This window comes from Asterias rubens, chromosome 4 (genome assembly GCF_902459465.1).
Source record: "Asterias rubens chromosome 4, eAstRub1.3, whole genome shotgun sequence".
NCBI classification, from domain to species: domain Eukaryota; kingdom Metazoa; phylum Echinodermata; class Asteroidea; order Forcipulatida; family Asteriidae; genus Asterias; species Asterias rubens.
In genome coordinates, this window is record NC_047065.1 from 17,861,175 (window position 1) to 17,873,191 (window position 12,017).

General features: G+C 36.5%; 1 protein-coding gene across 1 annotated transcript in view; it reads right to left on the minus strand.

Annotated features, from left to right (window-relative positions):
• LOC117289072 (cleavage and polyadenylation specificity factor subunit 1-like) overlaps positions 1–12,017 on the minus strand; it is a 51,028-nt gene that overhangs the window by 17,513 nt on the left and 21,498 nt on the right. Inside the window, exons 21-33 of the mRNA XM_033770015.1 lie at positions 11,033–11,208; positions 9,867–10,021; positions 8,976–9,065; positions 7,644–7,758; positions 7,008–7,105; positions 6,411–6,501; positions 5,252–5,341; positions 4,438–4,569; positions 3,851–4,003; positions 2,615–2,731; positions 1,508–1,598; positions 901–985; positions 60–201 (exon numbers count right to left, since the gene is read on the minus strand). Of these exons, the coding sequence (XP_033625906.1) occupies positions 60–201; positions 901–985; positions 1,508–1,598; positions 2,615–2,731; positions 3,851–4,003; positions 4,438–4,569; positions 5,252–5,341; positions 6,411–6,501; positions 7,008–7,105; positions 7,644–7,758; positions 8,976–9,065; positions 9,867–10,021; positions 11,033–11,208 (1,535 nt within the window). The remainder of the gene's footprint in view (positions 1–59; positions 202–900; positions 986–1,507; positions 1,599–2,614; positions 2,732–3,850; positions 4,004–4,437; positions 4,570–5,251; positions 5,342–6,410; positions 6,502–7,007; positions 7,106–7,643; positions 7,759–8,975; positions 9,066–9,866; positions 10,022–11,032; positions 11,209–12,017) is intronic.

The window sequence follows — 12,017 nt, forward strand, 5'->3', positions numbered from 1 at the left end:
CTAATTTTACTAGGTTTTTGCATTTTAACCTGTGTTTAGTCAGATTAAGTCAACAGTACCTTGCCAGTACACTGCACATCTTCACTGAAGACTCTGGTGGCGGCTGCAGCAATAAATCCCTTCTTTCCAGTGACTGATCCCTCACTGTTTAGATTCACCATCTTCAAACATGTGATATGTTCCAATTCATCAAACTCAATCCTTTAATAGTGATTAAAACAAAGATGTCAATGAATGCTAGAAAATAAAATAAGTCCCTTAATAAATTTTATCAGATGATGTTATATGTTCCAATTCAAGGTTTTCATTCTGTAAAGTGTGACTCAACAAAGCTATTAATGAATGCTATAACTCGTACTTTTACATAATTCAACTCATCCAAGTTAATCTTTACAGAGAGGTCGTAAAGTTTCCACTTCATTCTATATTACAAGATATAATAAAATTATTTATTGCTGTAACTTGAATATTGTTAAAAGTACCAACTAACTCCGGGGGTTATCATTTCTCAGTTCAAACCTCTCATAATCAGTGCATAGCAAACAAAAACATGGGGGTATTTCTGAGCTAAAATACTTCGACTAGAACGCATCAAGACAATCTCAATCAGACAGTACTAAGTAGGATTTGAATATTTGCATGGTGGAAATACAATATGGAAAGGTTTGCGGTATCACCGTAATGACGGTCTGTAAATGAATTGGGGTGGTTCTGAAAAGAACCGTTGGTTATTTTTCGACGTTTCGATCAGTACGCACTGATTCTCCAGAACTCATTGAAACGTTGAGTTGAAACCAACTCAATTAGAGATTATCATTACAAGGTGTTACCACAGATCTTTCCATATCAGACAATACCAGGAGATTTACTTCAGAGAGGTTTAATGAATAATAATCTCACCTTGTGTTTGGGATTGCATCCCAGCTGAGAGGAGAAAACAACTGGATTGAAAAGCGATCCTTTTGAGAAGCGACAAACCTCTCATCTACAAGACAATCAGGATTAAATAATAAACAATAAGTCTCCTGACGATGATTAGAGCGAGCTAGTTGAAACAGTGGGACCAATTCAAGAACTGACTCCGCGGTAGTGCAGTTAATTACGATCCTATAAGCTAAAGTAGTAGTACCAGCCAATTTTCTATACCTTCCACCCAGGTAGTAGTTGAAAAGTAGGACAGTTCGTTTCAGAACTGAGAAGTCTCCCAAACATCCGATAAATCTACTCCGCGGTAGTAGAATAAAGCAAGGCAGTTCTCTAAGAACAAATTCTACCTGGCAAGTAGATACACACATGGTGTTACCGCAAACCAAATATATAAACAATAAGTCATTATAATACAGTGAATAGTAAATCCCATGAACACACAAACATAACGTTTTTCACATAAAAGAACGTAAGTTGTTGTTTTTCTGGACCAATTGTTCCTTAAGCTGTTTTTCATGAACCTCAAAAAATGAGAAAACAAAGTCTGTAAACAAAAAGTCACATCAAGCTGGTATCCTACCTCTTTCTGCTTCTTCAAACTCTTGGTCATCAAAACCCAACCTCCAGATCTTCATTAACGGCTCCAGACTACTTGTTACTACAGCATATGTCTGCAAATAAACAACCAAATTAAGCAACCAATTAATCTAAGGATATTTTACAAAATTATTAGCGTCGATTCTAAGGTATCTAGTTGTTTAATTTAGTTCTTTCATTTGACTTCATTTCACTTCCATTAAATCTGTGAAAACAATGACTCTCAGAAAAGCAAATCTAATCACTGTACAAGCCAATAATCCCATGGAGAAAAGCAAATCTAATCACTGTACAAGCCAATAATCCCATGGAGAAAAGCAAATCTAATCAGTGTACTAGCCAATAATCCCATGGAGAAAAGCAAATCTAATCAGTGTACCAGCCAATAATCCCATGGAGAAAAGCAAATCTAATCACTGTACAAGCCAATAATCCTATGGAGAAAAGCAAATCTAATCAGTGTACCAGCCAATAATCCCATGGAGAAAAGCAAATCTAATCAGTGTACTAACCAATAATCCCATGGAGAAAAGCAAATCTAATCAGTGTACAAGCCAATAATCCCATGGAGAAAAGCAAATCTAATCAGTGTACTAGCCAATAATCCCATGGAGAAAAGCAAATCTAATCAGTGTATCAGCCAATAATCCCATGGAGAAAAGCAAATCTAATCAGTGTACAAGCCAATAATCCCATGGAGAAAAGCAAATCTAATCACTGTACCAGCCAATAATCCCACGGAGAAAAGACAAGGAAGGAAGTTTTAATTCTAGATGTAGGAGGAAAACCCCAGAGATTTTTTCCAGGGAAAACGCATGCAGTCAGGTAGGGACTGAAAAACCCAATCAACATAGTGCCTCTGGTGCAATTTGAGTCGGGTTCCTAGAGTTGGAAGGCAAGGAAAGATACCACTATTTTTTTTTATATTTTTTTTTTATGCAAGTCTCTAGACAAACAAGGGCTGAAAGCCACTTCAAGTTGGGGGTTACAACTATTTTTTTCCAGAGGCCGTTGCCACCTACTCCTAGGGCTGAAACAGGGTTACCCCCTGTACATTCCATACTGTGCCAACCTAACTACACCTACATACCTTACTGTCTACATGGTAAGTAACAAAGTGAGGAGTGCATCGAAGCGGAACTTTCCTAACTGGCCATGGAGCATCATATGATAAATGGGTTGGCAGAACAGATATCCTTAAATCACCCTGTAACAATAATCAAATCAAGCAATCAATGGAAGACTAATAATGAACATTTCATGACATGGGTCGGCAGAACAGATATCCTTAAATCACCCTGTAACAATAATCAAATCAAGCAATCAATGGAAGATTAATAATGAACATTTCATGGCTCAATTTCATGAAGCTGCTAAGCAGACAATTGCTTAAAATTTTCTGCTAAGCAGGAATGAACATGATACCTGTCACAAATGGTAAAAGTCGCATGATAGTTTAGCTGGTAACCTTATTCTGGAAAGTATAATTTTGTTGTCCTTGGCTAATTTGTGTGCTTAAAGGAACACGTTGCCTTGGATCGGACGAGTTGGTCTATAAAAAGCGTTTGAAACCGTTTGTTATGAAATGCATATGGTTAGAAAGATGTTTTAAAAGTAGAATATAATGATCCACACAAGTATCACTCAAAATTGCACTGTTTTCATGTTACGTCGCGAACTAACACGGTCGGCCATTTATGGGAGTCACAAATTTGACTCCCATAAATGGCCGACCGTGTTAGTCGACGAGGTAAAAAGAAAACCACGCAATTTCAAGGCATATTTGTGTAGATCATTGTATTCTACTTTTACAACATCTTTGTAACCATATCGATTTTATAACAAACGGTTACAGAACGCTTTTCAAAGACCAACTCGACCGATCCAAGGCAACGTGTTCCTTTAAGCAGCTTTATGAAATTAGGCCCAGGCCATACTCATTGGCCAAATTATGGAAACCAGGCTACCAGATAGCCTGGGTTTCTCTTGAACATTTAGTTGTTTGTATTGGGTTAAAGGAACTATATAATCCCAGGCTATATACTGACCTGTCTAATGAAGTAGAGGAACCCATGAGGGCAGTTGACATTTTGGAAACCAGGCTACCAGATAGCCTGGGTTTATCTTGAACATTTAGTTATTTGTATTGGGTTAAAGGAACTATATAATCCCAGGCAATATACTGACCTGTCTGTTGAAGTAGAGGAACCCATGAGGGCAGTTGACATTATGGAAACCAGGCTACCAGATAGCCTGGGTTTATCTTAAACATTTAGTTGCTTGTATTGGGTTAAAGGAACTATATAATCCCAGGCTATATACTGACCTGTCTGTTGAAGTAGAGGAACCCATGAGGGCAGTTGACATTATGGAAAGCTGCAAAGCATGACACTGAGCCATCTATAGGCATTGGATGAGCTCTCAATGCACCACGAGACTTGACAAAAATCCAATGAGGATACGGTCCACATACAAACACCTAGATAAAAAGACAAACAAACATCTCAGTATTTATTATTGTATGCCTCAACTGAATAAATCTGTAAAGTCAGTTTCTTGAGAATAAAATAAACCAGGATGAAACTGTGCTCTAATGCAAATCATGCTCAAGTTTTATTAACAAGTATTATGTAATAAACCACAAGGAAAACTTATCAGGAATTTGTTTTTAAATAATTTTGGGTTGAACAAAGAAAATTTAATATTTACCTGGAGATCTCTGGCTCAACTCCCGCTTTAGTAATTTTGTCTTTGTTCAACCCAATATTAAATAATTAACCTATGAGGACATGTACAATTCTCCTTGGCTTCTCCCTTGAAGACACACTTTAAGATTGTAACTTTGCCTTTCATCCAGTATCTTGGCATAACCTTCATTTATGATTTGATTCTTTATTTGAATTAAGAACTCACCCCTGAGTAAGATGAAATATCTTCAAAGTATCTGAGTTTGGAAACATAACGAGACGTCTCTGGAACGGCTGGAGTTGTCTTGGCTTGCTTCTTACCTTTCTTCTTCTCCTTAATCAAGATATCATGAGATACCTACAACGAGATCAGAGTCTTAATTAACATCAACATCAACACAATTATTAATATTTAGTTCTTATATAGAGCATTTTACAATAACCCAATCAATGTGCTTTACTTTGGTGTCCTGGTCATTGGACTAATAACATTTCTGAAAGCTTTCTCAGCTCACTGGGGAGTAAACAGCACCAGGCTGCCAAGGCGCTCCAAAGGCTTTTTCTAACACAATATCAACTTCTACCATCGCAGATACCCATTATATATAGACAAGCAATTAAAAGCATCTTCCTCAATGACACAAGTCCAATGACTTAACCACCATTGGCCAAAGCAAAAAATTTGCTTAAGCCCGAAAATAGCTTGCTACTGGCCAAAACTCATGTTGTATACATGTACATTGCTTGTGACTGGTATTTAGCTGTAGTTTACTTAGCATAACAATTGAGTGGAGTCTTGGCGGGTAATCTGATTTTACTAAGCAAGGATTTTTTTGCTTAAGCAAAATTTTGTGCTTAAGCAGCTCAGCTCTATGAAATTGGGCCCATGAACTTGAGTTTGATGCTCTAAACCATTCGGTCATGACACTCTATTCGAATGTTTGTTTGAAACTTTATTGTACAGAATTCAAAAGTGATTTGGTATTGAGTGACAGTTTGGATTGTGCCTAACTGCCGATGATGTTACAATTCAAACTAACCTTCTTAAATCTAAGTTTAAGATGTGAGACATCTGATGCTGATTGGTAACAGAATGCTTCATAGATTAATAAATCCTCATCAACCAATGCCTGAAGGAGAATCAAATAGATTTCATTAATTATTACAATAACAAAATAATTATCAGTAAACATGTACTCACCGTCTAACACTGATAACACTCTTTAAAGAAGTTGAACGTTTTCCTTTGAAATATATTTTTTAGTATTAAAACAAATCCCTTGGAATTTCAAAAATTGATCACCATAATCAAAACATTAAAAACAATGAATACTAAACTGGTCATAACCTGAAATCATCTTCATTTGGTTGTTTTTGTGTGGTCTGCAGGATAGATTAGATTATTATTAGATTAGATTAGATTAGATCTAATCTAATCTAATCTAATCTAATAATCTAATCTAATCTAAACTGGTCATAACCTTAAGTCATCTTCACTTGGTTGTTTTTGTGTGGTCTGCAGGATGTAGTGCTTTGAACTGCCTGGGCGTTACATTAATGAGAAGAAACACTATTTATCAACACAAATCACTTCAGATTGGTATGAAACTTTGGTTTAAGAGCCAATCACAATAATCAAGGTTTGTAGATTTTATAAGTTGTTTCCAACATCTTTTATGGACCCACTCACCAACCCACATGTTTGAGAAATAAAATAAAATATCAAGCATCGTGATTTCTCAATGGTCCATAGTGTCTTTTTGGCTTCTTAATTAAAGCCATTAACCACTTTCGGAACAGAAAAAAAAAAAAAGTTCACAGATTTACAAATAACTTACAAGGTTTACAGAAGGTAATGGTAAAAGACTTCTCTTGAAATATATTCCATGAAATGCTTTACTTTTTGAGAAAACATTAAAACAATTATCAATTCTCGATAGCGAGAATTACGGATTTATTTTAAACACATGTCATGACACGGCAAAATGTGCGGAAACAGGGATGGGTTTTCCCGTTATTTTCTCCCGGCTCCGATGACCGATTGAGCCCTAATTTTCACAGGTTTGTTATTTTATATATAAGTTGTGATACACGAAGTGTGGCTTTTGGACACTGTTTAACGAAAGTGTATAATGGCTTTAAGGTATTTTGAGATAAAACAATCCAAGCTGAGCTGACTTTAATTCTACAGATTCTCACCATGAGGAAGGGTCTACTGTTCTTGTGTCCAAGTCCAAATAGTTTGATTTCCTTGACAGTAGGAAGCATATCATGCTGCTGACCTTGATCTCTGCAAGAGAAAACAACTTTAGTTTATTTAATTTATTTATTCAAACTTGGGGCTCCTATATAAGTTTTTGAGACATTGTAGGGTGGGTATCAGTGTATATTTGGTTAGCACCACGTGTATATCTACTAAGCATAAGTAGTAGTCCTGGCCAATTTCCTACTTTCCGCTCAGGTAGTAGTTCTTTTCAGAAAAAAAAATTCTCCTGAATTCTTAAATCTACTCTGCGACAGTAGAATGAAAAGCAAGACCTACTTCCCAAAGAACAAAAGAAATCTACAGATCAAAGTAGATACACATGGTGTTACTGCCCCGAAGAAAATATACATTGGGCTTCATATGAACATAGATATCACATAATAAATCATTGTGTCGGTGCAAAAATGTTGAATCTAAACCAAAAAAATAAATGTTATTGCCATACACAACTTTGAAAGGCACAAACATTGTATCTTAGATGTGCGTCAGGATACAATGTTTGATCACATATGCAACAAAGTAAGACTTACGTAGTTGCAGTTGATTGTACACTATCAACCAACACCTTCTGGGCCATCGGGAAATTCCTCACAAGAAACATCAGATTGAAATCTGGAAGACTGTAGATCTACAAATACACAAATCATACTTCATCAAAACTAACCAAATATATTTAATATACATTTAGTTGGCTTCTAAGGATAAAGAATACAAATTTTGGTTTTACACACAGTTACACACATCCATGTAAAAATAAAACCAAAATCATCAAATATAAACAATATGCAAAATAAACAAAATTAAAAATGCTTTTTGTTTTTAACCCTTATACCGATTTACATCAAGCACAGTATACTCTAGAGTTCTGTAAACAATATCCATAAGCAAATCACTCGGGTGGGATTCAAACCCATGACCTTTGCATTTCTAGAGCACCTAGCTAACAATATCCATAAGCAAATCACTCGGGTGGGATTCAAACCCATGACCTTTGCATTTCTAGAGCACCTAGCTAGCCTAGTGGCTAGAGGTAGTTTGAATCATATGTGTTAGTAGCAGGTACCGCTGGAAAAAAATAAAATTATAAAATCTATAAAATCATTGCAATAATTCATAAAAGCTTCCCTCGCTAATATTTCTTAGTGAATGTTCACTGCTTTTCCTACCTCCATTAGACCATTGTCTCTGCATATAACAGACCAATACGTAGGTTGACTATTGTCTACTTCAGCGGTCAATGGTTGTACCTCGACAACATCCTCAACAGGCTCAGGCTCGGAGCTGAAATACAGATATATAATATAAATACACAGTACTGAAGTTTGATCCTATAGACCTGATATATTGACATACTCTGGCATCCATGTTTATAGGTAACACAATGATACAACAATAGGAATGTACAGTTAGGTATGAGAGGCACACAAGATGGGCCAATAAGGAGGTATGGCGGACAGGATAGGAGTGTACTGTTTGGTTTGGGTGTATACACACAAATTTACCCAAACCTTATAGTGTTGTAGTATTGTCTCCGACATATCTCAAAAAGGCCAATGAGTGACCTGCTCTTGAATTCTACAACAGTAGATATCTAAAGCATTGGTCTAATAACTGCCTGCCTGATGAACACGCCATTAAGCAATGACACTCACATCCTCAAGCAAATCACGACCAAGAATTATAAAACAAGATATGATATTTGCTCATGGAAGCAATAGGAAAATGTTGTCGCGTTCAAGGCCTGATCTACATGTACATACATGTATGGTAGAGGATTAAATGGCCATTTCAGGTTATTTAATCACAATTTGTCTGATTTTTCCAAAGGCAAGAAAATCAAAAATTTCAATGAAGTAGGAAGAATATCAGGCCTGAAAACCATAAAGCATAGCATTGGTCTTCATAAAATAATTTGCTGAACTAAGAATATTGCAGAATGTCACAACCAAAGCACAAGACATATCGTTCTGATTGACGACAATCAAGTAGTGGCGTGTCATGGCCGAGCGGTTAAGGGCACCGGATTCAAGCTCTGCTCTTTGATCAGCAGAGTGTGGGTTCGAATCCCGGTCGTGACACTTGCTACATACAATTGGGGAGGTAGTGCTTTCTGCTCTACCGGCCAGGCTTTGGACTGATGATACCCAAGCCTACATTCGTAAGGACTGTAAAAGGGGTAACCCTGTTTCATCCCTAGGAGTAGGTGGCAACGGCCTCTGGAAAAAATAATTGTAGCCCACACCTTGAAGTGGCCTTCAGGCTCTGGCGACTTGCATAACAAAATAAAAAATAAAAATAAAATAAAAAGTGAGAATTTGTTAATGCTCATGCAATGCACAATAAGAAACCATGTTTACAAGAACAGAAAACAAACTTAATTTGAAACTAACACAGTTTTCTCAGATAGTTGTGTTTTCTGCAATTTAAAAACGATTGCATAATATTATAATTCTTTGTTTGCCGCCATCCTCAAAAACACCAAATATTTGATTGACTACCTTGGCTCTGTCTTGACGACTGGACTGGACGTAACTTGAGCTTGAGGTTCTGAGGATCCATAAAGTAATTCGTCTTCATCATCCGCACTGCTGTCGTTTAAGATTCAACATTAAAACTTATAAGAACTTAAAACAATATACAGATATAAAGAAAAGGTATGCATGGTTCAATAAGATACATGTGTACATGGTTGCAGTAGCACCATGTATATCATATGTGAGTGTGGATGTATGGTTGGCGAAGAACTGGAGGTATATTTGACAGTTTTAAGAATTTATTTGTTATCAGGAGAAAGTTTTTGTTTCAAAAACCCAAAGATGAACTCTTGCCATAAACGCTGCCTTAAAGGTTGGTTCAACCTAATCCTAAGGAGGCACTGTTTAGAAGTTGTCAAATATAAGAACTTAAAGCTAAACCAAGTCTACTGAGGAATATTATCAGTAGACATGCTCTCATTTAAAGGATTAAGATATAATAAAGTGTGTTATGTTAAGACACTGAGAGGCACTCCTAGTTCAGAAACAAAAGAGAGAAAACCAGAGAAACTTGGAGAACTGAGACAGAGATTACTTCATAGATGAGCTTCAAGGGTAAGAAAGACAAGGTCTACAGCCAATCTCAGAACTGATATTTTATTTTATTTCAATCTTTGACCTATTTCTTGTTGGCTCAGTACTATAAGGTTGTTAGTGCATTTTGTATGGATTTCATAAAATTGCTTTTGCAGTTTCTTGAGCTCCTGGAAAAATTAATTTAAGCAGATTTTTGAAAACTCTTCAAAAAAATACAGCAAGACCTTTTCTTATAAAATGTACAAACAAACAAGGATATTCCTTTAGATATGAGTAACCCATAATTCTTCAATCATTCTTCTTAGATTAGTCAGGTACCTTGTATCCATTGATGTTGCTTCTGTCTGTGATGTACTCTGGGTACGAGGCCTACGTACTGATGTAGCTTGTTCTACTGTATCTGTTCTACTACCAGCTGTAGTGAATATTCCACTAGTGTCTTTGTACGTACAGAGCGACAAGATGGGATTTTTCTGCAGGGCAATCAGAGAAACGGCAAGTTTATTTTACAATCAAAATGGTACCAAGCTATGATCATCCAAACAAAATGAACTTCTTTCACCATGAAGGACTTGATTTATACATCAATTTTATTAATCAATGCTCGGTTATAACTAATTGGGTTATATTGCTTGCACCAAACAATGAAATGACTTAGTAATTTTTACAACTTTGCATGGTGTGGGGTAACAGGTGTCATTTTCATAGAACTGCTTAAGAAAATTACACTTACCAGAATAAATTTTACCATCCAAATTACCATGTTACAAGTACAAATGTGACAGGTATCCTGCTCATTTCTACTTAGCAGACAATTGTAGCAAAATTTTCTGCTTAAGTATTAAGTAAGTATTATAATATCAATAGTTTCCAGTGACTTTTCTCTATAATAAACAGACTGAGTTCTAGTTTACCTGAGTAAGATGAGGTTTAGTGAGACTAAGCCGATGCCCAGATCCATACTGATCAGCTTTTAATGTCAGTAGCATCAGATCCCCACGCTCCGTCATGACTAACAGATATGGATCACTCTGTGACCCATTTATAATATCAATAGTTTCCAGTGCCTTTTCTCTATAATAAACAGACTGAGTTCTAGTTTACCTGAGTAAGATGAGGTTTAGTAAGACTAAGCCGATGCCCAGATCCATACTGATCAGCTTTTAATGTCAGTAGCATCAGATCCCCACGCTCCGTCATGACTAACAGATATGGATCACTCTGTGACCCATTTATAATATCAATAGTTTCCAGTGCCTTTTCTCTATAATAAACAGACTGAGTTCTAGTTTACCTGAGTAAGATGAGGTTTAGTAAGACTAAGCCGATGCCCAGATCCATACTGATCAGCTTTTAATGTCAGTAGCATCAGATCCCCACGCTCCGTCATGACTAACAGATATGGATCACTCTGTGACCCATTTATAATATCAATAGTTTCCAGTGCCTTTTCTCTATAAAAAACAGACTGAGTTCTAGTTTACCTGAGTAAGATGAGGTTTAGTAAGACTAAGCCGATGCCCAGATCCATACTGATCAGCTTTTAATGTCAGTAGCATCAGATCACCTCGCTCCGTCATGACTAATAGATATGGATCACTCAGTGAACATAAGACAATATCGGATCCCAAGTCCAGAGGAATATGCTGCAGCTGATTAACTGAAAATAAGGAAAAAGAGGAAATATTATCAGATTGAAAATATTATTGCAAATGCAAGTACCTGTAGATATAGATCACTAATCAACCATTGTAGCACACCTCTTGCTTGTTCTGTATTCTAGTTGGCTGAAACACGGTCACGTGGGATGAACTAATATAGTCTAGTGATCGCACGTGCGTGTTTGCAGGAACTAGTTCACGGGCGGGCACAAGTCTTTAAAAATAGTGCCTGGTTACAGCGGCCTCTCTAATTATTATTATTATTATTAATTTATTTGCCATAACAGTACAAAACAAAATACATTGACAATATACCCCAAGATGGGTAAGGGAAAACAAAAGCAAATACATACTATGATCCGTAGATCTGTTGCCCCACATCTGGGGTACACAATAAAATTAATATAGACGCGTGACTTGACGCGTGAACAGCAACTACAAACTTCCTTTCTTTTCCAAATTTCTGTTCTTATTTCACATTTAAGACCAAGCTGTGTTTTAAAACACATATTGACTGGCATAATTTGGTAACTAGTGTACGTCTATTCCCCCTCGGGCCTATCGGTGACCAGAATAAGGGCCTATTTACCTCGGCCTTCGGCCTAGGGAAATAGGTTGCTCTTCTGGTCACTCAAAGTCCCTTGGGGGAATAGACGTACACTAGTTACCTCATTGCCAGTCAATATGTGTATAATAATAAGGTAAAATTATAAACTGGTTATTAAACAGTTTCTCAATATAAGATATAATTCATAATCTATATTTAATATTTTGTGGGAGGCTTCAATGCTTATTAAATTCTCTAATA